General features: G+C 39.8%; 1 protein-coding gene across 22 annotated transcripts in view; it reads right to left on the bottom strand.

Annotated features, from left to right (window-relative positions):
- The window catches only part of RALGAPA2 (Ral GTPase activating protein catalytic subunit alpha 2), a 322,322-nt gene that overhangs the window by 199,033 nt on the left and 96,212 nt on the right, over nucleotides 1–27,077 (bottom strand). For 11 of the 22 annotated variants that reach the window (XR_012419093.1, XR_012419094.1, XR_012419095.1 and 8 more), the window contains 6 exons: nucleotides 23,497–23,608; nucleotides 17,403–17,640; nucleotides 12,888–13,052; nucleotides 10,224–10,364; nucleotides 2,695–2,832; nucleotides 801–898 (listed from right to left, as the gene is read on the bottom strand). Coding sequence is in view for 18 of the 22 variants with exons in the window: in XM_005568218.5 (XP_005568275.3) it covers nucleotides 801–898; nucleotides 2,695–2,832; nucleotides 10,224–10,364; nucleotides 12,888–13,052; nucleotides 17,403–17,640; nucleotides 23,497–23,608 (892 nt within the window). In the remaining 4 variants the exon portion in view is untranslated. Of the gene's footprint in view, nucleotides 1–800; nucleotides 899–2,694; nucleotides 2,833–10,223; nucleotides 10,365–12,887; nucleotides 13,053–17,402; nucleotides 17,641–22,429; nucleotides 22,618–23,496; nucleotides 23,609–27,077 lie in introns of those variants that run through there. The other 11 variants (XR_012419096.1, XM_065522707.2, XM_005568215.5 and 8 more) reach the window with 5 other exon arrangements.

Here is a 27,077-nt window from a genome sequence, read left to right as displayed (position 1 = left end):
AAGGGGATAATGAACACAAAGCCAAGATAAGGCCACTCTCTGAGGGGAGCCAGCAGAGAGAAGGAACAAGAAAGGAGCGTAGAAGCCAAAATGATCTGAAGCTGATGGTGGGTTTCTGGGTATTTATTTCATTGTTGAAAACAGAATATACAGATGTAAACCAGTACATGCCCTTTTTAAAAATAAAAAAAAAAGAAACTTAACATGGGTTATTGTCCAGAGGGAGGGGAGCAAGGAGAGGCTCTCCCTTTTTTATTGTGTATCTTTCTGTGATGTTTGACTTTTCAAAGAATATATGCTACATTAAAAAAAAATGAATAGGGGTTATCTACATGAATGAGTTATGGGCTTATGTTTTAATTTTCTTCTTTATACTTTACACATATTTACATAAATGCCATTTTATTTTATTTTTTTAAAGAAACTTAACATCTTTGTGAATACTCACTGATTCTAGTAACTCATGTCAGGTGGAGGCTACCTAAACTGATATCATGAATGGGGAATCTGAAACACAGGTTTAGCAGGCAAAGGTAACTGCTTAAAAATATATAGTGCCATACACAGACCAGCTGTTGAACTCCATTTTCATGTTAATTTTTTTCCTATTTTTGTAATGTGACTGTAATTTTACATAGAAAGCAAGCAAAATCTTAAAAGATCTCAACATCATTTGAGCCTATAAACTGTCTAAACAGAAAAAATATTTTAATTATCACTGCCATCAATAAATTTACTTACTGAGCACTAATTAATGTTTATTTTTAATGAGAAACTGATATGGTTTGAAAATATCTTACTGTTATTCCTTCATGTTCTCTCTTCACATGTCCTTTATTCTCTTGAATAGGCTGAGGCTCTGAAGAACTCAAATTCTGTGTGTTTTCTGCCTTTTGACCTAGAAATGGTGGGGCAGGGGGGTAGCGGAAATAGGTAGAAGGAATGTTTCAGATAATAAAACTGGAAAATGATTTTATATATAGGTAACTATTAAATTTAAACATTCTAAAATATGTAAAAACAGGAGTTAAGGGCCTGGCAAAACAGCAGCCTATGGGTCAAGCCCATACTTTAGACCTGGTCTCTGGCCCACAGAGAGCTATGAAGAGAGTGGATTGATTACTGTTCACTGTGGCCAACAGGTTCACTTAGTGCATTTATGTGTGCACAGGGAAGGGCAACAAAACCCTTCCTGGGGTCTTGGGGAAGGTATCTCAGAGAAAAGGTGCCTGTGTTGGCCAGATGAACCAACAGGAAGAAGAGAGCAGTAAGGTGTCTCAGTATTGCTTGAGAATAAAGATTGACGAGAGCACAAATAACCAGTTTCAGTAATAAAAAACGGAATATCACCACAAAGCCTGAAAACACTAAAGCTGATCATAAGAGGATTTTATGAATAATCGGGGACCAATAAATTTGAAAAAAAAATGAGTAAGTTTCTAGAAAAACATAATTTATCAAAGTCAAAACAAGAAAAGGAAAATCTAAATCGTCCTATAACTATTTTAACTTTTAAAATTTAACTTAACATATAAAAATTGTATTAATGTAATGTGTATAACATGTTGTTTTGAAATGTGTGTATACACTGTGCAATGGCTAAATTAAGCTAATTAATATGTATCACATTCTTTTTTGTGGTGAGAACACTAAAACTACTCAGCAATTTTCAAGAATACAATACACTGTTACAAATTACAGTCACTATATTGTACAACAGATCTCTTGAACTTATTCCTCCTCCATAATTGAAATTTTCTTAAAATTTAAATGATAATTTAAAACATTCCAACAAGAAAAATCCAGGCAACTGGTAGTTTCTACCAGATATGTACGAAAAAAAAATAATAGTCTTATATAAAACCTTTCAAAAACCTTTCAGATAATACATTTTCTGAAGCTTTTTCTGTATTTTCTTATTTCCAGAGGATTTCTAAGAGAGAATAATTCTCTACTCATCTGATGAGACTAGCATGACCTTGACATTAAAAGATATGAGATAACTTGTTGATATGTAGGGTTGATTTCTTAATTAATTCATGACACCAAAACAGAGTAACTATGTCCACTAGACACACTTTAAGCACACACTTTCACTGACAAATCTATCATCCACTGTTTACAGGTCAAACCATCTGTCTCCTTGCTTTCCACACCCTGTTGTTGCTGCAAGTTGTTGGTGAAACCGTGTAGATTAATGCTATTAAAAGTTATTATTTTCAACCTCAGCAGAGTCGGTAAGCTGCTAATAAACTTTTTCACAAGTCTGGTCAGCTTTCCATTCTCATTTTCAACTTTAACGGCTCTTCTCACAGCCCTTTCCCTACGTCCCTGCCCCCATCCTGCCTCTCTGCCTTCTATAATACCTAATTTGATGCCCTACTTGACTTCATGTTGTAACAGTCTCTGTCTTCCTTCTACTCTGGCCACTTGGACTCCTGTCTAGTCCTCAAACATGCCAACCATTAAAAAAGTGGGTATATATCTACATACAGATACATACAAATAATTTAGATAAACATGTTTAAATAGTGCAAATATTTCATTGACATAAATCACATCCTTCCAAATTAAAAAGGTAATTCCCTTGAAACAAATATATTTAGAATACATGTACAAAGCAATACTATATGTAGCTTTTATTCCTCTGCCAGAATCTATAGTTCTGTATTAATTACTGAATATACCACGTACCCTGAGAAGAATCTGAGCACAGCGGCTCAGGGATGTCGGAGGTGCTACTGCTCCGAAGGACCTGCTGCTGCTGTCCCACCGTGAGATAGACAGATCCGGCTGCAGATGCATTTTCTGACTGTTGACACTCCTCTACTTCTGTTAGCATTAACACAAAACATGCAAGGTTACAGTTCAAGATTTTAAAAACACATTCACCACTTAAAACAACCGATTTAAAAAATAAAGTTTCAAATGCTTTTCACAAATAATTTATAGTCAGATAATCTGCATTTATACCGTCAAGTTTCCTACACTTACTAACCCCTAATATTCTACTCCAAGAATACATTTTCCACTTAAGTTCTATAAGGTCGTTTATTTTTCAATCAAAGTAAAGGAAAAAAGCCACAATAATAAGTTAAGAACTGTAAAAGTCATTTGGAATTTCAGGGCCAGGCATGCCAAGGAAAGAGAGATCTAGGAGATGCACAGAATGAATAACGTACATTTGAGAAGAACAAAAAACCACACACACATACACACATACACACACACACCCTAAAGGAAGATGAAAGGAAACGTGGAAATTTCTACTGCATTATTCCTTTTTAACAGGTAAGTGCCCAACTGTCCAAAATAAAATGCTATAGTGATATAATGGCTTATTTCATCAAATGCAATGTTGAATTATTCTCTAAAGTACAGAATGATCCACAGGTATTTGTAGAAAAACAATATATAAGAGACATAAAATAGAAAACCATAGCTGGGTAGGGACCACAGGATAATCTCAGTATTGTTACAAGCTATATTCCCCTAGAGAATGAGTTTCCCCTAGAGAATGAGTTCCCCCCAGCTCATTTCTAAACTGCACAGTACACTTTAATCTCTAAAGACCACCCAAGGCAACTGGAATTATCACCCCACCCTCTCTGTCTAGAGTCACAGCTTCAGGGTTGCACCACCTTTTACATAGGTTGTTGTAACAGTCTGCTAACTAATCACTAATCACTGTCCCCCTCTTCTTACCACCTTCATATTTATCCTCTCCATGGTCCCTCTAAAATAAAGATCTGGCTGTGCCACTCCTCTTAAAACCCAACAAAGCCCTCTCTTGTTAGAGAGTTGTCAAACACGCTAGTCAGGGTGAATATGGGCTTTCCTTGATCTCACAGGACATACTGATCCGCTTGCAAAGTACTCTAGCTCACTTTAGTCTCCAGTAGTACTAACCCAGTTGGCACCTGCTACTACTCTCTTCTTCCTGCTGTTCACTCCCCTATGATAAAGGCAAACCTGCTCCCTCATCCCTCCTTGCCGTGCTGCCCTGGGAATATCCCCTACAGGACTTGCTCCCTGGCCCTGCATGTAAGCCCCATAGCTCTGTTTCTCACTAGATTCCACACTCACTGATGTAGTCATAAAACTTTATACCCACATAACTAGAATAAAGTCTTTTCCAAAATTTTTCATCTGCTCATTACTACTACTAAGAAGAGAATGATCAAAACTCATCCTGTATTATCTTAACTGGCTGGGTCACCTGGTTTGTCACCTGAAATGGAAACTCACTGCCAATTGGCCACCCTCTGTATAATCCTTTAATCTAAGTCATAAGGCAAACTGATGACTCATCTTAAACAAGAAGTATGTAGGAAGATTCTAAATTTAATACAGACAATTTCAACAAAGGGTTTCTGTTTTATTGTTTCTATCCAAATGAAAATGCATTTTATAGTATGCTGATATGGTTACAAGACCTCAAAACTATGAAATTTGTGTGATCCTTCACTTACAAAAATTTATCAATTTACTTTTTTTTTTTTTAAAGACAGTGCCTTGCTCTGTTGCCTGGCTAGAGTGCAGTGGTGTGATCACAGCTCACTGCACACTGGACCTCCCCTGGCTCAACTGATCCTCACACCTCACCCTCCTGAATACCTGGGAGTTCAGGTGCATGCCACTATACCCAAAAAATTTTTGTCTTTTCAGAGACGGGGTTTTGCCATGTTGCCTAGGCTGGTCTCAAGCAGTCTACCCACCTCAGCCTTCCAAAGTGCTGGGATTACAGGCATAGGCCATGGTGCCCAGCCCATAGTCTAACTTGAGATGCTGGTGGGAAACTGTGTTTGGAGTACAAGCAAAGATAGGCCAACGTAGCAAGAAAAGACAGATACGTTAAAGCCTCATGTGTTCCCAGGTTGTCTTTGCCTTCCTCTTCTTTTGAACAGCCAAGTACTGTCCATTTTTCTATAGAGAAACACAAAGCGTATGTGCAAATTTTTAATCTACCTACACATCCCAAAGTATAGACTACGTCCTTCCCACAGATCTATTTCTAGCCTCTTCAGCCTTCAGCAACAGAAGGCAAATAACACCATAGGGGCAGCCCTTCCGGCTGTCTTCTCTAATTGTTTATTCTAATTATGCAGGATGTTGAAACCTTCTGGGAAGAGTTTGTATTTGTTAATGAATCTACTGGTTAATCCAGTATCAGTAGGGGGAGCCCAAGAGCTTCCTAACTTTCTAAAATATAATTGGCAAATGCCATTTTTTATGGATAGTGGGAAGAGTTAGTCTCTGAAGCCTGATGCCAAAAACGGATAGATGTTGGTTTCTGGGCTATGAGCAGGAGCAAATAAGGGCTGAGCCAACACTGGCAGCATCTGCCTAAAGATAAAGAACATCGCCATCTGGTGGGATGAAATATAGCCACAGCACCATTGCTTCCAAATTAGAGTGTCCCCACTGGTCCTCAACGCAGCAGACGGATGAAGAGCCTGCCACCACCAGCTGGTCTGCCTTCCCAACAGGCTGGCCTAGTGCAGCTTTTAAGGCTTTGTTTTTATAAAACTGTCAGGAGGGACTTATCAGATGGAGAAAGTCCAAGCCTTTAGGAATAGCAGTCAGTGGCAGGGCGGGAGCACTCCTGATTGAGTGGGAAGGAAGGGGAGAGCCATGATGCTTCAGTGTGCTGTTGTGTTGTAGGTGCCCTGAGCTACTCCTGTAGTTGACTATCAATTGAGACGCTGTAAAAAGAGAATTTTCAATTCTCCTTATCCCACAATTTAAACCCAATTTCCTGATTTGTAATGGTATATTTATTGGGATTTTCTCATACTTTATATTAAATACATGTTTTGTATAAATGAACACATGAATGACAGAAACATTTTCTTTCTACTATTTTTCCTTTTTAAATAGTTCTTGGGCTCCCTCTGCTGGCATTTTATTTAAGAAAGAGCAATTTATGTTAAAGCTGCTCTCATTCTATGGGGTCAGCTGTTAGCAGTTGCTCTTTCATAATGAATGAAAATCATTTTAACAGTGATATGCAAATACCAAAAGACAGGATTATCTGATACTTAAAATAGAGAAAGAATTTTATCAGTTACATTAAAATTACATAATAAATCCTAGATCTATTTTTGAATGTCACGTAATTTGTTTAAATCACTTCAAAGAGCTAAGTTCTATCTCAGATTCACCAAATAAGGTACTCTCTCTAAAGCCTAGCTAGTCCCAACTGCCCAGATTTTAAAAGCACTTTCTCATCTCTTGACAGTGTAAGTTACACAATACCATTACTAAACTCTTTTTTTTTTTTTTTTTTTTTGAGATGGAGTCTCGCTCTGTCGCCCAGGCTGGAGTGCAGCGGCGTGATCTCAGCTCACTGCAAGCTCCGTCTCCTGAGTTCATAGCATTCTCCTGCCTCAGCCTCCCGAGCAGCTGGGACTACAGGCACATGCCAGGCTAATTTTTTGTATTTTTAGTAGAGATGGGGTTTCACCATGTTAGCCAAGATGGTCTCGATCTCCTGACCTCATGATCTGCCTGCCTGGGCCTCCCAAAGTGTTGGGATTACAGGCGTGAGCCACTGCACCCGGCCTAAACTATCACTTTCTAAAGCTCCATTCAAATCACCTGAAAACGATCAAATAAGGATTACTAAATTTCAGGTTTTTTTCACTGAGAAAGGCAGTGCGATCAAATTAAATTAAGTGTGTAAGCTCTTCAGTAACTTCTATTTTTTTCCAGATCTCTAACTATTTTTCATAGCAATTTCACTCACTTTTTAAGGCTTCATTAATCAGTCTTACATTTAGTAAGTGCAGTGAGGCTCATTCTTCAATAACCAAAATTCTGAGTTCCATTTATCCCTTGTACAAGGTTGCATAAGCAAAATAAATATAATTTCCTAATTTTGAAAACACCATGAATGATACCAATCTGATCCTATAAAAAGCACAGGAAATGCATATCAACTCAGCATCTTGAAGCTTCCCACAAGATCAAACTTCCCATGGGTAAATCAGACCAGGTCCTGACAACAAAGCACTTCCTAGAAGCACACAAACCAGATGCAGAAGGAGCGAGGCAAGGTTTGCCATACCATTCCAGTATGTTTTATTAGAATAAGGGGAGATTGTTGATTACATTACTCTCATTACAGTACTCTCATTACTACTATTACAATATTCCTAAAAGAAAAATAACATCTACCATCTGTATGGCCTATTAAGTGCTACAGATTGATAAACGTTTCAACCTAAAAAGCAGTTAAAACTGTAGAACAGACAGAACGTGGTGGCTCACGCCTGTAATCCCAGCACTTTGGGAGGCCGAGGCGGGCAGATCACGAGGTTAGGAGTTCAAGACCAGCCTGGTCAACATGGTGAAACCCTATCTCTACTAAAAATACAAAAAGTTAGCTGTGCATGGCGTGCCCATAATCCCAGCTACTTGGGAGGCTGAAGCAGGAGAAATGCTTGAACCAGGACCCAGGAGGTGGAGGTTGCAGTGGGCCAACATCACACCACTGCACTCCAGCTGAGGTACAGAGCAAGACTCCATCTCAAAAAAAAAAAAAATTATAGAACAGCTGGAAAGAACTGTTCTCACCAAGGGGTGGGGGGAAAGGAAATCACAAAAAGTGCCAGTCCTACCTCCCCAACTGTATTTCTTTATGTAGCTGTTCATGTTAATGGAAACAGTTGGTTGTGACTCCAAAATACAAACATCACTTCTTCCTCCCAGAATACAAACAACCCACCCAAAATTCTGCTGCTGCCGCCAAATACAGTCCCAAAAAGATCAGAAAATGATACAATCATACCTAAAAGTAATTGTCTATTGCTTATATTATTAAAACAATTTTGGTGGGTTGACTAGTCATATAGATTAGAAACAAAAACAAAAAAAGTTAACTTAAATGTAAACAAAATTAGCAATCATTGATAGGGTAAAGAACTTGTGGCCAGAAAGTAAAATTAAGTGTTACATTATCTAGCAGTAGGTTGATGGGATATGCCTACACACTAGGATTTAAATTGGAGGGCAAATTCAATACTCTAAGGTGCCAACCAGCGGAGAATATACAATCTGCCCTTGGGTCAGTCTCTGGATAGGACAGTCATAAAGGACAATGGCATCATTTTAAGTAGTAAAGAACCAATGGCCTCAGGCTAAGAAGCTCACTATCATAGTTGTCAGGTGAAAAAGAGAATGGCAGGTTGTTCTCAAAGTCACTGTACTCTGAAGTTCTTTTACCCTTTGTGCTACAAAATCAAGAACAAAGATGGCAAAGGCAGGAAAACTCAGACCAAGTCCAGGCCACTTGATTTCACTCTAAGTTAGGATTTCTCAGCCTCGGCACTGCTGGTATTTTGGACCAGACAATTCTTCATTTGGAAGCTGTCCTGTGCATTGCAAGCTATTCAGCAGCATTCCTGACTTCCACCCACAAGCTGCCACTAGCACTGTCCCACGTGTGACAATTAAAAATGTCTCCTGGCATTGTTGAAATTGTCCCCAATTGAGAACCACTGCTCTAAATCACATTTAACTTCATTCATTTGGAACTGTATACATATATACAGGAACCAAGAGTCTTAGTAAAATAAAATGTAATATTGAATGAGAACAAAAGCTTCCAAAATTAAATCACTAATTGGAAGAGATTTCTTGTGGGAACATGTTCTGGACAAACTAGGGAAAAACTTAAGAGAAACAAAATATAGAAAAAAATGGACTGTGACATGAGAAAACTTATCAACATGAAAAAATTCATTTGGGGTGTATATTAGCCAAACAGGGGGTACAATGATTTTAAATACTTTATTAATCATCTCTAAACAATAGCTTTTTTTTGAAAACCAAATAATCGGGCAGTTAAACTCAACAGTAATTTAATTGACTAGTGACCATTTTCCCATGTACCATTCTTACTGTTTTTCTCATTTAATAGTTACTGGAGAAAAAGAGTTTTCTAAGAAACATTATAGTCCTCACTCTTGGTAAAACTTCTTCCCCTAAATTCTATAAAGTAATATGGTATTTACATAGCCATCAGAGAACTTAAGCTTTCATTTTGCTTTGCTAAAACACGGTATGACATAATTTAGTATTACAGAAAGCCACAATTAGGTTATCTCCAGTGTTAAAAAAAAAAATACGAATCTTTAGGAGGCTGAGGCGGGTGGGTCACGAGGTCAGGAGTTCAAGACCTGCCTGGCCAACATGGTGAAACCTCATCTCTACTAAAAACACAAAAATTAGCCAGGTGTGGTGGCACACACCTGTAGTCCCAGCTATTCGGGAGGCTGAGGCAGAAGAACTGCTTGAACCCGGGAGGCAGAGGTTGCAGTGAGCCGAGATTGCGCCACTGTACTCTAGACTGGGTGACAGAGAGAGATTCTGTCTCAAAAAAATCAAAAACAACAACAACAAAAAATACTAATCTACAATGCCAGATTTCTGAAAACAAAAAAGATCATGAAAATGATCTTTCTCTTTTAAGGAAGAAGATTCAGTTCATCCTAGAATCACTGAAAAATAAATAGACATAGACCTAATTATTCAATATAGAGAAAGGTAAATTCTTCGGTTGAAGTAACTAGGCCAAAAATGACTTTTGGTGGTATGATGTCGTAATAAAAAAGGTACTGTGTGTAAATCACACATGGCTAAATTCAATTTTAATTGGCTGAAGTACAAGAACAACGTTTCTTTGTTTTGGAAATTACTGCTTTTTGGCACTGGTCCTTTTTCACTCAAATTTCAATAGTCCGTATGAATCCACATAACTGGTCATTACTTCACATATATGATTTATTAACTCCAAGTAGATCCCGCCTACATACATTTTTCTAGTTTATTCATTTTTTGGAAGGCAAAGCAAGCATTCTAATACTGACATGTTCAAAACTTTTATGAAAATCCCCTTACTTTCTATGGGTACTGTATAGAAGACACACTAAGGCAGGCATCACATTTCCCCCTATTACATAGCTATGGACTTAAAAACCCTTCTATCCTCTTTAATTGTTATTGCCAAGACCAAAGTTACAGATATTTTTCTTGACTATCTAATTGCCACCAAGCATCTAACTACACAAAAGTAATTACTAGTATTCATTGCAATTTAACACTACTGTAATGGTGAGGCACGTGTGTCATGTGGGGATATTAACAAAGGAAGCAAGTCCCAGAGGCAAGCCGGAGAAGCCCGGGAACAGTGATGGACACATGAGACAGTGTTACAGTACCTGACAGCCTGTGAGAGCAAGAAGAGTAAGAGAGACCAGGTAAGAGAGCGCTCACGGTGTGAAGGAGGAGCGGGACGCTTTTAGTGGCAGGCAAAGCCTCAGAAAGGTGGACACAGTTGCTGATAGACTGGCTTCGCTTAGCTTCCAGGAGAGATAAAGTAATAATTATGTCAGAAGAACAATAGGACCTTTCAATTTATTATCATTACTTTTCTGGGCTCTCTTTAAACATTTAAAGGAGGTCATTTTAAACTTTAAAGGAAGTCAGTACAAAGTATAGTATTTAATTGTTGTCTCTAAATACAGCCAACTTTCAGTCAGTCATTCTCATGACATAGGACAATGGGCAATCCACAAATAATTTTATTTTGAAATGCTTTATATGTTTAGCCTTTCCTTCTTTCTGCTGTGTATCAGATTCACATTCAGGTTATTTGCTTGGACAGACATTATAATCAGTTTTCCTTTCCTAAAGGACAAATACAAAAAGACCATGGTGAGAGAGGGAATATCCGGCCTTCATTCAGAAGTTGGTTTGCTGAGAGCTGACTGTATTCAAAAGCAAATCATTTAGTAAATTAAATAACCAAAAAGCTCAAGAACACATAAAAGTCAAGTTGAACATTAAAAGATTTGATATTTGAGGAAAAGGTAAAATCTCCATGAAACCCATCCTTTTATGTCACATTTCATGTTTATTAAATCCATACATCTTTAGTGTCTACTTCACGGTATTCTTATGTTTTCTATATACTGCTAGTCAAATAAACATTGGAGGAATTGAATGAACACAGGAGGAAAACGTGCTTCATATATGTAAAACCACAATCTGTAAAATCAGTTTTATTCTAAAACAAAAACAAAGATTCACTTGCTGCTTTACTATTTTTGTATGATATCAGTTAACATTAACGAAATGGAACTACAAATGATAGTGACACATTTGTAAAAACTGAAACAAACTTTTTACCCTACTGCCCTTTCTCCTACCCTTTGCCTATTCGAATTCCCAGTAGGCTGGGTGCAGTGGCTCACGTCCGTTAATCCCAACACTTTGGAAGGCCGAGGCGGGTGAATCACCTGAGGTCAGGAGTTCGAGACCAGCCTGACCGACATGGTGAAACCCCTTCTCTACTAAAAATACAAAAATTAGCTGAGCATGGTGGTGCGCACCTGTAGTACCAGCTACTCAGGAGGCTGAGGCAGGAGACTCGCTTGAACCTGGGAGGCGGAGGTTGCAGTGAGCTGAGATCGCACCACTGCACTTCAGCCTGAGCGACAGCATGAGACTCCGACTCAAAAAAAAAAAAAAAAAAAAAAAAAGATAAAAGCAAATAGTTTTTAGGAATTGGAATGAGAAAGGAAATCAGTGAATGAGCATCCTCAAAAGTTGCCTGCTTTTAAAAATGAATTGGGTCTCTCCTCAGGGGAGAGAATGACAGAAAGAAGGAAGAAGCAGAAGAGGCCGTGCATGTAAATAAGGTGATAATTTCCAGCAAATGCTACAGCAAAAAAGTATGAGAGAGTTACAGTTAAGGTGGAATATATTTTCATAAAAACTCCAACAGGATTCTAAACTATCTGTATTAAGCCTTTACTAAGCACTATAGAATATGTTGAGCCTTAATGAATCTTTGTTTTATGGCCAGAGGATCTTGCGACTTTCTGAAGTCAACATGCTAAATTATCAATTACAATTGTCTTAAACCTAAGTTACAGGCTCAAAGCCACTGGGGACGAGGTGGCTTTGTTTATTCTTATTAAATGCCATATACAAGCTTCTTTTTAAAGAGTTCACTTTTTGTTTTAAGAGTAAAATGTAGGCTGGGCACAGTGGCTCACGCCTGTAATCCCAGCATTTTGGGAGGCCGAGGCGGGCGGATCACGAGGTCAGGAGTTTGAGACCAGCCTGACCAACATGGTGAAACCCTGTTTCTACTAAAAATACAAAAATTTGCTGGGCATGGTGGGGCGCCTGTAATCTCAGCTACTCAGGAGGCTGAGGCAGGAGAATTGCTGGAACCCAGAAAGCAGAAGTTGCAGTGAGCTGAGATTGCACCACTACACTCCAGCCTGGAGCAAGAATCTGTCTCAAAAAACAAAAAAAGAAAAAAAGAGTAAAATGTAGCAAAGTAGTCCAATTAACTGGGGGTTGTTGGTCAAGTTGCTAATGGAAATAGGCTGCAAAGATAACATACACAGACATGAAAAGGCTCAATTTTCCAAAGGAGCAAAAAATGAAAATGTCTATCCAGTCCTGAAAACTAAAGCGTATAATTCTCCTTTTCTTTGCTGAAACAGGTTGCCACACTCTAAAGATTAACATGGTTTAACACTGACAATAATGCAACTACTGGTGTATTTATTAACAATCTATTTTCTTCAAGGTTCAAACAAAACCTCTATTTTCTCTATTTCGTACAAATATCTCACTCAACATTAACATCTCAAGTTCTTTTTCACAATGGAGGATTTAGAAATAAGTAACTGAAAACGGTGATTTGAAAAGTAACCACAGCAGAAAGCTAAAAAGATGTAGAGACATTTCATTTAATATAAGGTCTAATATTTAAATTTTGAGTAGAATTTTTAACACACCTTATGCCTATAAATTCATTTTAGATAACAACTAGATTTTTGAGAAGCATTTAAATAAATGTTTACCAGTTGCTTTTTGGCGAACAATATTTCTCGCCTTTTCCACTCCCGGTGCTCCAGACGTGGTGGCACTCCTAAATCGCATCGGTTCGGTCACATCTGGGTGGCTCCGCCAGCTGAGAGAAAAGGATCTCCCCACAGTGGTTCCTTTCTGAGGATCTAGAACACAGCCTGATAAAGGACAAGAAAAATAATCTAAAGGCTGAATTCATTATTATTCATTTCGCAGCTTGTGTTGCTCAGCAAATGGTGTACACACAACTATATATAATCAGCAGGTTTTCTTGTCACAAATTAAGTACCACTTCCTTACACTGCAATTTAGGAAGTTGTTCACATGTCACTAATTTAAGAATTCTTGTTGCCAAAATATTTTTAAGAATATAAAACAGTCTTAGGAATATTATCATATCTTCATAGTACTCACTCCAGCATACAAAAGAATGTATTAATAAACCTTTCTCAATACAAGAACAATATCAAATGAAGTTATACTACTGTTCCCAGGACACTCCAAAAACCACTGCTTATAAGCCAAAACCTCAGAGATCCTGATGTTTGAATAGTACTGCATCCTGTAGACACCAACCCCTCCACAAATCCCCAGGGCAATCCATGCCTATAAACTCTAATGTGGATTCAGTTAAATGGGCAGGATAATGAAAATCTATAAATAATACAAAATCCTATTTTAGCAAAGGTCCAAAACAATAAAACATTGTAGTCTGAGATTCAACTTTTCTTTTTTCTCATATTGTTCTGGTTAATTATTTCAATGAGAGACTATGGACCAAAAGAAATAGAGAAGGAAAGAGAATGGCAGACTTAGAGATTTCTGCACAGGTATGATGTGGCCAGTGGCTGCCACCTGTGGCATGTTTCCACACCCAGTTTCCTCTGCCTGTGTTTTTTGTTTCTAGTAGTCTAGCCCTTAGAAGGCAAGTGTTTCTACAATAAATATTTAAATCCTTTTTAGAATAAACCAACATAAATCAGAAATATTAGTCACGGTCATTAATTTAATAATTTGTTCAGTACATTTTGAAAACAGTGTTTTTGAAGTTGTTTGCCTTCCCAAGACAAGTCTATCTCTTCAGATGAATCTGTGGGTAGGAAGAGAATCTTGCAGAATGGCAGGTGTGCATGTGTGTGTGTGCGCGCGCATGCACAAACGTGCACTCGTGCATGGATTACAATTGAAGGTAGGTCCTTATCTCCTATTTCAGCTCTCCTTCTCTAGCCTGAAAGGTATTCTTAGCCAGGTAAGTTCTCTTCTGGGCTGAGAACCACTCTCTTAGGGAGCCAAGTTCCTAGTTGGAAGTATCTGGGTCCTCTCAGGCCCTGGGTTTACACAGAGGTCCTCAGAGCTGTTAGAGAGGACTAGATGGAGGCCAAGGACCCAGGTTCTTGGCTCCCTGCTCCTACTTCAATCCCAAATCTCCAGTCTATTTCTTTAGAAAGGGGTTATGTATACCTTCAACTGGGGAGAAAAACGGATCTGTTAAAAAATGTTATAAAATCATTGCATTAGACAGTCTAAATCTACATTAGGATTAAACTGTTCCACTGGATTGCCATGTACTTCAACTACTTTATTTTGGCTTCTTACTAACTTGCTTTTATTAATTAGTGCTTTGGCAAGCCATTCTCAGATTTCAATGAAGATATTATAAGAATCCATCACATTTATTACACATGTATATGGTTTACTAGCCACCGTAACTGGTTCACACCTCCCTGTATCCACATCCTCTGTTGTTCTCTCCCATATTGACATTAGGCTTCATCATGTGACTTACTTTGGTAGCAAAACTGAATAAGCAGAGACTTGAAATGCACTTGAAAATTTGAGCTTGCCCTCTTGCTGCTCCTGAAACTCTAAGCCACTTGGTGAACAAGCCTGAGCTAGCCTCTGGCTGCTGAAACACGTGGCCCAGTCACACCTCATTGCCCCCCCTTACAGCCAGCCAACCCCTAAAAGTAGAGCTGCCTAGCTGACTACTTCACAGCCTGGCTGACTGCAAACACAGAAGCAAAGACCAGCAGAAGAACTGACTGGCTGAGTCCAACCCAAATTGCCAACTCATCAAATCAAGATAAATAAGTGGTTGTTATTTTAAGCCATAAGTTTTGGGGTGATTTGTCACATGGCAAAAGCACACTGATACAATCTATAATAAGGCTGGTATTATTAAAGAGGTAGTCTACACAATAAGCAATGTGTACCCTTTATGGGGCTTTGAAGGAAAAATTCCTCCCAAGTCTCAGGAGGACGTAATAAAGCTAAGCATCACCTAAGTGATTGAATTGTTTTTACCCTATGTGCTCTGTGATTCCTGATTTGATGTAACCCTGCAAAGACCAAAATCAAATCCAATGTTTGACTTTTCCATCTCCCCAGCAAGTCCATGAGACTCTATGGCATGTATTTTGGCATTTTAGTCACAACAGCAGTTCCCTGCAACCCCACTCATTTTGATTCTATTTTGTATTTGATCTACTGTACTATATGCCTTTTTAAGAGCTGCCTCAAATCTTCTTTTTTTTTTGAGACGGAGTCTCGCTCTGTCGCCCAGGCTGGAGTACAGTGGCCGGATCTCAGCTCACTGCAAGCTCTGCCTCCCGGGTTTACGCCATTCTCCTGCCTCAGCCTCCCGAGTAGCTGGGACTACAGGCGCCCGCCACCTTGCCCAGCTAGTTTTTTGTAGTTTTTAGTAGAGACAGGGTTGCACCATGTTAGCCAGGATGGTCTCAATCTCCTGACCTCGTGATCTGCCCGTCTCGGCCTCCCAAAGTGCTGGGATTACAGGCTTGAGCCACTGTGCCCGGCCTCAAATCTTTACAGAGTATGGTGTAGTACAAGTGAATTAATCTAAGGACCATGCCACATCCTTAAGAATGGTAATTAAGACAAGCGGATGCCAAATTGTCATTCCTAACAGAAACTACCACTGATGTTTTGTACCTTGAAAACATCACTTTCATTTGAGGTTCTCAGTCCCAAAACAATTTTTACCCAGAAATACAACAAAGCCAAAATAGCTCCCATCTGAAGCATTCAGAATTTCTCCATGTTTCCTAGAGAGGCTGTAGAATGCATCTTAATTGTATGACATCTTGAGTTGTATTTATCCAGCTTTGATTTTCTAACCACTTCTTAACTATGTGGGCTCAGATGAGTCAATCACTGAAAGGCAACCTTGACCAACCCGTGGCCCAACCCATGGGCCACATGCAGCCAAGAATGGCTTTGAGTACAGTCCAACACAAATGTGTAAACTTTCTTAAAACATTATGAGAATTTTTTTTTTTTTTTGCTATTTTTTGTTTGTTTGTTTTAGCTCATAAGCTATCGTTAGTTTTAGTGTATTTTATGTGTGCTCCAAAACAATTCTTCCAATGTGGCCTGGGGAAGCCAAAGGATTGGACATCTCTGCAAAGTCTCATACTTCAGTTTATTTGTCTGTGATATGGGGATTATACAAGTATCTATAGTTCACTAGGTTATTATGAAGGCAAAAAGAGATAATATGTACAATGTAATAGCCATTATTATTACTGTTAGTTATCACTACTATTACTACTACCTTCCTTGCATCTTCCTTTTTGCACAGCCTCCTCAGAAATTCACCATCTCATTAAGGGAACAGAATAATATGAGACACGAATTAATGCCACTATTAAGAAGACAGGTGCTGGAGAGGATGTGGAGAAATAGGAACACTTTTACACTGTTGGTGGGATTGTAAACTAGTTCAACCATTATGGAAAACAGTATGGCGATTCCTCAAGGATCTAGAACTAGATGTACCATATGACCCAGCCATCCCATTACTGGGTATATACCCAAAGGATTATAAATTATGCTGCTATAAAGACACATGCACACGTATGTTTATTGCAGCACTATTCACAATAGCAAAGACTTGGAATCAACCCAAATGTCCATCAGTGACAGATTGGATTAAGAAAATGTGGCACATATACACCATGGAATACTATGCAGCCATAAAAAAGGATGAGTTTGAGTCCTTTGTAGGGACTTGGATGCAGCTGGAATCCATCATTCTTAGCAAACTATCACAAGAACAGAAAACCAAACACCGCATGTTCTCACTCATAGGTGGGAACTGAACAATGAGATCACTTGGACTCAGGAAGGGGAACATCACACACCGGGGCCTATCATGGGGAGGGGGGAGGGGGGAGGGATTGCATTGGGAGTTATGCCTGATGTAAATGACGAGTTGATGGGTGCAGCACAGCAACATGGCACAAGTGTACATATGTAACAAACCTGCACGTTATGCACATGTACCCTACAACTTAAAGTATAATAATAATAAATTAATTTAAAAAAAAAAAAAAAAAAAAAAAAAAAAAAAAAAAAAAAAAAAAAGAAGACACTGTGTAGCTGGTTCAGTTCATTATAAAATCTCATGCATTAATTGCTTAGTCATACAAATACACACTCGTCCCCCGACCTAGACATCTGGTGTTAACCTGGAAAAGTAGAAATACCTTTGCCTCGTTGCTTCTTTTCCTTTTGTTCACTTAATTTATCCAGAGGTAGGTTTGTCATCTCAACTCCATAAACGGTTCTTGCAAGCACTGCTGTCAAGGAGTCCATAATGTTGGCCCACTCGTTTATAAGTTCCTCCCATTCCGTGAGGGAGGACAGCACACCAAGAAAGTCATCCCAGAGCTCTCGAGAAATGTACACACAGAGGTTTGCTCGGATCCAAGCCACCATGAGCGTCTAAAACCAACCAACCAGCAAGAGAATTCATACATCTTCATTTGAAGAAGTATACTTTTTAACAAAATGTTTTAAATGACTATTAATAACACAAATTTTAAAATAAAAAGTACTTTTGGAAGTTGTTTTTCTTTTAATTCTCAAAATCCATTTGACCAACTATAATCAAGATTTAAGCTACTGGGAAGTTAGTTATCATTATGAACAAAGTTACTGATTCAATACTATTCTAGGGTCTGCAGCTGGCCCTGGCTATAATCAGGGAGAAGACAAAGCCCTCTGCACAGTGACCACTCTGCTTCCTGAGACTGCTCTTTTCCTTCCATCCACAGTGGCTACTTCAAACCTCCTAAAGGAAAACCTCCAGCCCACCAACTCCTCCCTGACTTTGAGCAGATAGATTGACTGCAGACTTCACAAGAAACAGAACCCATTCAATGAGACTCCCCTCAACCTCTGCCCATGGACTCACACTCTTGCCCACATTTACCCAGCTCCTCCTCCACCCGTGGGCTGAACTCCAAGAGGGGCCCCTGATCTACTATCCTTGTGCCCCCTTATGCTCTGGACCTTCATGCCTCTCAACCACCCCTCTCCTTTAATCTCCAGCCAACCCCACTTCCCCAGCTCTTTCTCTTCAGCATTTAAATATGCTCCAAATTCTTCCTCATCTTAAAAGAAAAAATTCCCTTGAACCCAGATTCCCCCGTCTAGCTACAGTCTTTTTCCTTCCACTTTCACAGCCAAACTTCTTGAAAGAATGTTCCACATCTACTCCATCTCCACTTCCTCATCCCCCAGGCAACAGACTGCTCTGGATCTTCCCTTTCTGAGGTCACTTCCACCTTCTGCCTGGGTTTTGGCTCCATTCCCATGGCTCCAGTTATCCTCTGTGTGCTGCTGACTTCTGAATCTCCATGTCCAGTTTAGACCTCTTTACTGGTTTCCTGATCTATCTACCTAGGTACTAGACAGTGCTACTTACACAACCCTCAGGCACCTATCCTACAGCATAATAGTAAAAGGTATTCAATTTCTTCCACTGACATTCTCCCAGTTCCTCTACCTGCTCGCTCTTGCAACTGGCCTTTGCACATACTCTTCCTTCCCTCTCTTTCCTCCTTTTTGTTTCTGTATAACTCCCCATCATTTCTCAGGTCAAAATTTGTACATCACTTCCTCCAAGAAGGTATCCTTGACTATCTCCCCACCACCACCTCCCAGTCGGCAGGAAGTGTCCTCCAGGTCCCTGCATTTCCCCTCCATCAATACACCTATCACACCTTTCCTTCACAGTCTATTCACTTATCAGTGTCTGCCCCAAGTCTTACAATCCACAGCACTACAACTGGTCACATGGACAGCCCTATGAGACAATTATGCCTATATCCTGGATATTTCCTTCCCTTAAAATTGCCCCATTCCTTACCTCTGCCAAAATATTCACCATCCTTTAAAATTCAAATCCAAATATATCTTCCCTGAAAGAAGTGCCTCTACATAGCCAAGTGCATCTCAAATGAGCCACAAAATGCTTTCCTAAGCTTGTGAAAAGGAATCCTTATACCCAAAGTCTGTGTAAGTCCTGTAGTCAGTTGTCAAAGATAAATGCACTTGTTAAGATGCCAGCTTGTATTTGCATGGGCTCAACCCAGATGCAAATAGGCTCCCACTCTTGTCAGGAATTCTTCTTTGTGTAGGTGAGTTCACTTCTTAATTTTTTTCCCCAAATTATATATAGATTTTTTAATGGAATTTATTCTTTAACATAGACACAGGAAAACTTTGATAAACAGAAATCAGTCTGTAAAATCAGGCAGGCCTGTTCTGACCACTTGGAAAATCTTATTTAAAGTGGTCGTTCTGTAACACACGTGTTCTCTGTTTCGATTTGTGTTTACCACTTTTTTTTTTTTTTTTTTTTTTGGAGACGGAGTCCCACTCTGTCGCTCAGGCTGGAGTGCAGTGGCGCGATCTTGGCTCACTGCAAACTCCGCCTCCCGGGTTCATGTCATTCTCCTGCCTCAGCCTCCCAAGTAGCTGAGACTACAGGTGCCCGCCACAATGCCTGGCTAATTTTATTTTATTTATCTATTTATTTGTATTTTTAGTAGAGACGGGGATTCACCATGTTAGCCAGGATGGTCTCAATCTCCTGACCTCATGATCCGCACGCCTCGGTCTCCCAAAGTGCTGGGATTACAGGTGTGAGCCACCGTGCCCGGCTGCTACTACTTTTTTTAAAAAAATAAAAATGTTAAAGTAGGACTAAAGTAGTTAATTATATAAAAAACAAGATATTAACCACTTATATTTAAAATCTGATTCTAACATGTATGAATTTTGTAAAACTAAAAATATGAAAGAAAATAAAATAATTTTATTATCTTTATTAAATATTTTTATTATGACTACAATGCCATCTTCTATTAATTTTTATACCCCTGCTTTCAAGATGAATTTGAGGACATTGCCATAAAATAAAATTAAATATTAGATCAATAAGTATAATCTGAGCCGAGTAAGAAAGTAGAGACTGATAATGTTATCAGGACTCAGACTCACATTCGGATATAGTGTCAGTTTCATGGATAACAGCAGATGTCTTGGTGTAATGAGATGCTCTATACTGGGGATCTTAAAATGGCTTCACTTTATTAACTAATTATGAAACAAGTGCAGAATGACTTCTTGCAGTTTATAAAATCAACTTAGCAAATATTACAAATGTATGCAGACCTGTTGAATTATCATCATAATTCACAACTGACAACACTTGCACAGAGCAAAATGGTAAACTTGTAAAATACAGTTGGGTGGTGAGTGGTGGCACCTGTGGACATGAAGGCAGGGTGTCCTTCTGATCAATTATCATTTTCTAAAAGGAACATGGAAACAAACAGCCTGGACTACCCTGGTTTGTGACCTAGGAAAGTTACTTGGCCTTTCTGTAGTCACATTTCTCATTAAAAATAAGAGTTGCATAAGAGCTTCTCCAAGGTTCCTTCAGCACTGAAATTTGATGTTTTATCAGATACATTTTGGTACACGATGTATTTTTAAAACACCTTAGCTAATAAATCACTCCTTTTCTTAATGAACATTTGCTAACCAACCACTTCCTACTTCACTCTATCAGCACATTAAAGGGGATGGCATAACTTTAATGGCTCATATTACAAAGAGCAGGACCATAGTTTCCTGATATACCATCAGAACGTCAAGCATAAGGTCATATTTAGCATTGATAATGAATTAAAACATCACTTAGGGCAATAAGGTGATCATCATTATTTGGTAAATATTTAAAACTAAGTCAAATTCAATCATCACTTAAAGAAAATTTGGTGGCCCAGGTTATCTACTGACAGATAAAAAAAACAAACACAAGAAGAAGAACTAGAAAAAGATAAAAAGGGTAATAAAAACTTTAAAATGTCCTGTCTTTTTTAAGTCTCCTTGTTCTAAATTTTTCAAAAAAAATCAATTGGCCATTTTAGACAGTCCACATGATCAAATGAATACTAATTAGATAGCACGTCTTAATGACAGTATGGGACCACGATGATGCCCAATAGACATCAGACACCAGATAGCCTGGTAAGTCCGGACCCTTACTATTCTTGCCTCTTGCACCTCCCATAAGAATGTGGGAGGTCAACAGAAGATCACAAATCCCAATGGGACCACTCTGATTCTCATGACAACCCTGCAGGGTAGGAAGAAGTCCTTTCCTGATTGTGACAGATTAGGGAAGACACTCAGAAAGCTAAAGTCATGTGCTCATGGCCACATAGCCAGGGAGTAGCAGAGCTGAGATCAGAACCACAATCTGCCTAACACCAAAAAGCTCATCCTCTCTTCACTATTTTTTATGGTAGGTTTTTTTTTTTTTTTTTTTTTGAGACAGGGTCTTGCTCTTTTGACTAGGCTGCAGTACAGGGGTGCAATCATAGCTCGCTTATAGCCTCAACCTCCTAGGTTCAAGCAATCTTCCCACCTCAGCTCACGAGTAACTGAAACTTCAGGTGCATGCCACTATGGCCGGCTAATGTTTTTTTAATTTTTTGTAGAGACAGGGTCTCACTCTATTGTCCAGGCTGGTTTTGAATTCTTGGGCTCAAGCAATCCTCCTGCCTCAGCCTCCCAAAGTGCTGGGATTACAGGTGTAAGACACCATGCCCAGCCATATGGTTAGTTCTTAACTTAAGCATCCTTCTCGATCTACCTAAAAACTGCCAAAATAATAACAACATCAAAATCATTAATAGTCATGAACTCAAAACTAAGCTACAGGGAAGTCAGGTCAACTGAGCTTCGGGGAAGTCAGGCCAACTGAGGAGGGAAGTAATATCTGAGAAGGTTTTCTCCATTACATGGGGGGAGGTTTTTTTTTCCCCCAAAGACCAAAACCAACCAAACAAAAAAAAAAACCCCAAACCCCAGAATAGATACTTGTTTAATTCTGTGACAAGATCTCTAATTCCAACACACAAAACAGATGCAGAGCCAGGCAATTGGTGAGAATAAGGCCCAAGCACCTGCCAGCGTGAGACTGGCTTCAGCTCATGTCCACTTGGCAGCCCAGGTCCAGGACACGGAGCTCGAAAGGGTGCCAACAGTGAGACACTTCGCTGAGAGGGCAAAGTGTACAGTGTCCATATGTCCAGGCAGGCAGCAAAGCAGTGGTCAGTACCACCCTCTAGGCATCAGCAGAGCAAAGCTGGACATATGCAAAAGAATCACCTATGTAATTATCCAAAGTCAAGTCTACCCACTGTACTAATACCTTTATTTATGTAGAATGTCGCATTTTTCCAGAGCCCTTTCACACTCTTCTCTTTCAGTAATGCTTCATAAATTCTAAGGTCCTCATAAATATTAGCAATGTCAGAGTAGGCTGCCATGCTCAGAACCCTCTGGCACATCCTCTTCCCCAGGCAGCTCACCAGGTATCAGCCTGCTCTTGGTCTTCACCTGCTCACCACATGAGATGCAAGAAGCACAGGCATCAAAGACCGGCCCAGCCCCCCACCATATCCGGGACTTCACTTCTACAGTTATCCTTTGTCTCCCCAAGACCATCTTGTCCTCCCTCACTGGACCATCCCATTGGTGAGCAAACATACTTTAGTACCACCCACCTTAAACCTCGCCCACCATGTATGCCACCGACTTCAGCTAGCTCCCCTTTTCCTCTTCCTTTCCACATCAAACTCTGCAAAGCCTTAACTACGCTTGCAACCTCCACTGCCCAGCTCTCATCTTCTCCTCCATCTACTCCAGGTGGGCCTCATCCCATAGAACATTCTCAACCAACTACATCTGTCAAAGCCCATGGTCAACTGGCTGCTCTCCTCCTACCCAATTACTCATCCCCAGGCACCCAGGACACACACTCCTCTGGTTTTCCTCCTCGCTCACTGGTCACCCTTTCTCAGCATCTCTTCCATCACCTGTGGACACTGTCCTCTCTAGGTAAGCCCATTCTGTGGTTTTAAATACAATTTCCCAACACACTGATGGCTCTCAAATTTTTATCCCATTCCCATGCTTCCGTTCATTCTTTACCTCTCCAAATCTACCTAGCCTTCCACCAAGCCAATCAGAGCTTCCTAATTCCTACCACCCTTGAGCAAATCAAAAGAGGAAGGAGGTGGCAGAAAGGGAGAAAAGCCTAAAAGCCCAGCACTAATTGTAAAGAATAGATCATAACCTTCAGGACAAAGCTAAGAAGAAAAATTTCTAGAAATTTAAATTTAACATTATTGTTAAAATTCTCAATGATTAAAACTAGTTTGCTATAAAATCTGATTGACTTCTTGCATTTGCAGTGTTTTAATAAAAAAGACTTACCCTAAATAGTAACCCTGCCAAGCTCTGGGCAAACAAGTCCTTTATTTGTTTATCCTTTGGCTTCTGCATGACAGCTTCTGTTATCCTGAGTAGTATTTGCAACATCTGTTCCCTGGGCCACCCAAAATAAAAGCTCATATTAATAATCATGTCTCCAAAGTACTTTAACTTATAGGTACCAGAAATTCTCTTAAGAATTCAGCAACATTGATAATTACGTATTACTCGAAACTATTAAAGTCCAGATGCCAATTACATAACGAATATCACATTTTACCAAAATAAGCTCCCTTATGTTACAATGGTTTTAAAAATATGCCTCCCATGTCCACACAAACAGGCAGGATAAAACATAACATTCCAGCCTGATTTTCTCCCCTTGCAAAAAGGGAGGCAAGACTGTCTTCTCCAACTGTGCCAACACCTTAAAGGCACTCAGTGAAAACCTACTGGAACGTATGCAGCACTCTTTAATTTTGCTATCCGCTGTTTTACTCGACCTGTAAGGTCTCCCTATCTTTGCAACAGGAAGTTAAGTTGACTTTCTGCCCTTTATTTTGGGGACACACACAGTCAGTATCTTGGTATGGTGGAATGCCACAGTACTCTCACAGGCAGGAGGGGTTTGCATTACAGGACACTTACAGGCACAGTGCTCATGCCTGGAAGATCCTGACTCTGCGCTACAGGGCACAACTGAGACAAATGCCATCACTGCAGCTCAGTTCCAATGTGCCAGCATTTGTTATAGTCTCTCACAGAAGGTTTTACGTAAAAGGACTTTGAAGACTATAAAACAGCATAGAGACAGCCTAACACTGCTAATTACAATAATAAGTTATTCAGAACAGCCAAAAGACATTTTTCTTCCTTACACCTAAGTTATATTGCTCATATCAGAGTATCTGCTCACTTTTTCTTCCCCTAGATTCCATGGGAACACAGAACACATTATGTAACAGAGGTGCATGTGTTCCTCGAGGGAAATCACTGGTTCCTTTCAGGTTTCACATGCTAACCATTCATCTAATCTTTAATACCTTCTCCTTGGCTTTACTGCTCTTTAGTAATAAAACTGAGAGTAGGACAAAGTAATCAGATGAGATCTCTAAATCATAGTTCCTGTATACTTTTCTCATATCTCTGCATATCAGAATAGCATTTTCTTCTAACAATATGCTGAACCTCATAAAATTCCTCACAGTAAAATCACCTGTGGGGATTTCCTGCCCCCTTTGTAGCTGGCCCCATTTGATTTTGGTCCCCAGAGTCATCTGTTGGTATACATTCTCACTGCACTCCATGCTACTTGCCCATGTATTCCTATTCTCTGCCTATGGATTCTGGAAGCACAGAAGAGGAAGGACTATCTTCTGGGCACACACGCATGAAGTACAACGGTGACTTTGAAGAGAACTGGGAGAAGAAATGGCACAGCGCTGGGGGACAGCTTGTCGCTCACCACATTCAGGCTACCCAGGTCCCTGTCGCCAGGGAAGAGAAGGGCAGCACCTAGTATCACCACTGCCCATTCATGTTACATGATGCATAAGACAATGAAAAACAATCCCTTGCACACAACTAGTTACAGACCCATCATGAGAATGTGATGAGAACAACAGACATCATAAGTTTCAAGTAAAGCCTTGATCATGGCAACTGCTATCAAAAGCTACAAATGTGATCAAAGCAATGACTGACAAAAACACAGTCAATTTGATTGCTGAACCTATGAAAGCTTGGAAAGGCATGCAGAGTCTTCTAGAAGAAAGCAAGGGTGGAAAAACTATGGTTTGGAAAAATCTTTCCTAACAGTAGAAAGATGCACGACCTGCCAAAGCTGCCAGTTTTGACAACTGCTTGTTCCTTTCTATTTTGTGAAGCACTGACTTCTCCAAGGAGAACTGCTCAAAGAGTGTAATAAACTTCTGTTGGAGTACATGGAATCAGGCATGTGTGTCATCCTTGGGTCCAACACAGGAGTGAGGGTTTTCCTACATTCTTCATTATTTACCTGATCTCCATCTCCTCATACAGGTGACATTTCAACTCATTTACATACCAGTTATTCCCTATTTCAGGACCACTTCTTACAGTTCCCTGGCTACAGCCCCGGTCTCAGCCACCATCATCTATGGCACTGTACTGCATGTTCTCCAGCAGCCACAGGGGCCTTTCAGAAGCATAAATTGTATTATGTCACAATCTTGCAGACACACAGGGAGGTAGCTGGTGTCCTTCCTTTGGTCTGCAGGGCCCCAAGAAACCTGGCCCTGGCCTGCCCCCTGCCTCCTCCCCTCTCACTCCATCCACTCCACCACACTGGCCATCATCTTGTCCTTCCTTAAACAAGTCACTTTTTTTTTTTTTTTTTGCCTTTTCTCCCATCAGGGCTTTTGCATCTGCTGCTCTTTCTACCAGGAATGCCCTTCCCTTAGACCTCCCCAAGGCTCCTCCTTCCCTTCACTCAGGGCTCTGCTCAGGAAGGCCTTCTCTGACAGCTGACGGAAATAACTCTCCCTCTATCCATGCCAAGCAACACACACCCAATTCAGGACTCTTTTCCCTTTCCAACCTTCACTGTTCTTCTCAGTACTTCAGACTCTCTGAAATTGCTTCTAGGTTTTTAATGTCTCTCGGTCCTACGAGGATGTAACCTCATGAGGGCAGGGACCTTGTCTACATAGTTCACCACTATATTCTCACAGTAGATGCTCGATAGTTATTTATTAGATGGAAGAAAAGGAGGTAAGGAGAGAGGGGAGAAGAAGGAGTGAGGAAGGAAAGGAGGGATGGGAGGCAAGGGATTATCTGGTACTTAAATACACAAGAAAATCTGTTAGAGAAACTGCTCACATTCCTTTCTATGCTCTATTGACCATTTTCCCGTTAACTATTTTCATCGATTTCTACAATTTTTCTTTTCTATACTTTCACCTAGGAATCTATGAATTAGTAAAAGTCAGAACAGAATTGCTTAATTTTATTTCCTAGAATTTTCATCAAAATAAAAATATTATCAAAAAAGATCCAAAAACTGCTGATACAGTAGTATACAAAACTCAGGAAGTTTTCAAAGGAGAAAAACATTTTAAATGATGTTGATAAAACTATGGTATTCAGGAACAGATATTTCAGTTGAAAGCATATACCAGCATTTCTCATTATTGTCAATATTACTGACGTGAAATTTAACTTTGTTTACATCATATTGTGCATCACTGTAATATTTCCAGTTTTAACAATTTCTTAACTTGGCAAATAGTGCTAAGTTTAGAAGTCTGGGAAAGATGACGTTGGAATCTACATCATAATATCATTTTGATGCCTGTGGTTTCTGTACTTGTGAACTTTCTGCACACCAGGATTCTTGAGTCCACCCTTCCCTCATCTTTGAAGCAAAAGAATTGGACTTGGTGGCCTGCAGTTCCTTTCCGATCAGACCTCGTGTCCACGCTTTCCTACCAACTGCAGACACTTTCCAAAGCCCCTTTCCTGCTGACTCAAGGGCCTCCAGAACGCAGACATGGGCAGAGGACCCCTCTGGTTTCAGGTAGGAAAGGTGCCACTGGTCTGCAGGG

The sequence above is a fragment of the Macaca fascicularis genome, chromosome 10, assembly GCF_037993035.2.
Source record: "Macaca fascicularis isolate 582-1 chromosome 10, T2T-MFA8v1.1".
NCBI lineage: Eukaryota > Metazoa > Chordata > Mammalia > Primates > Cercopithecidae > Macaca > Macaca fascicularis.
The sequence above is the reverse complement of the archived record's forward strand: the minus strand, read 5'-3'. Positions and strand labels throughout refer to the sequence as shown.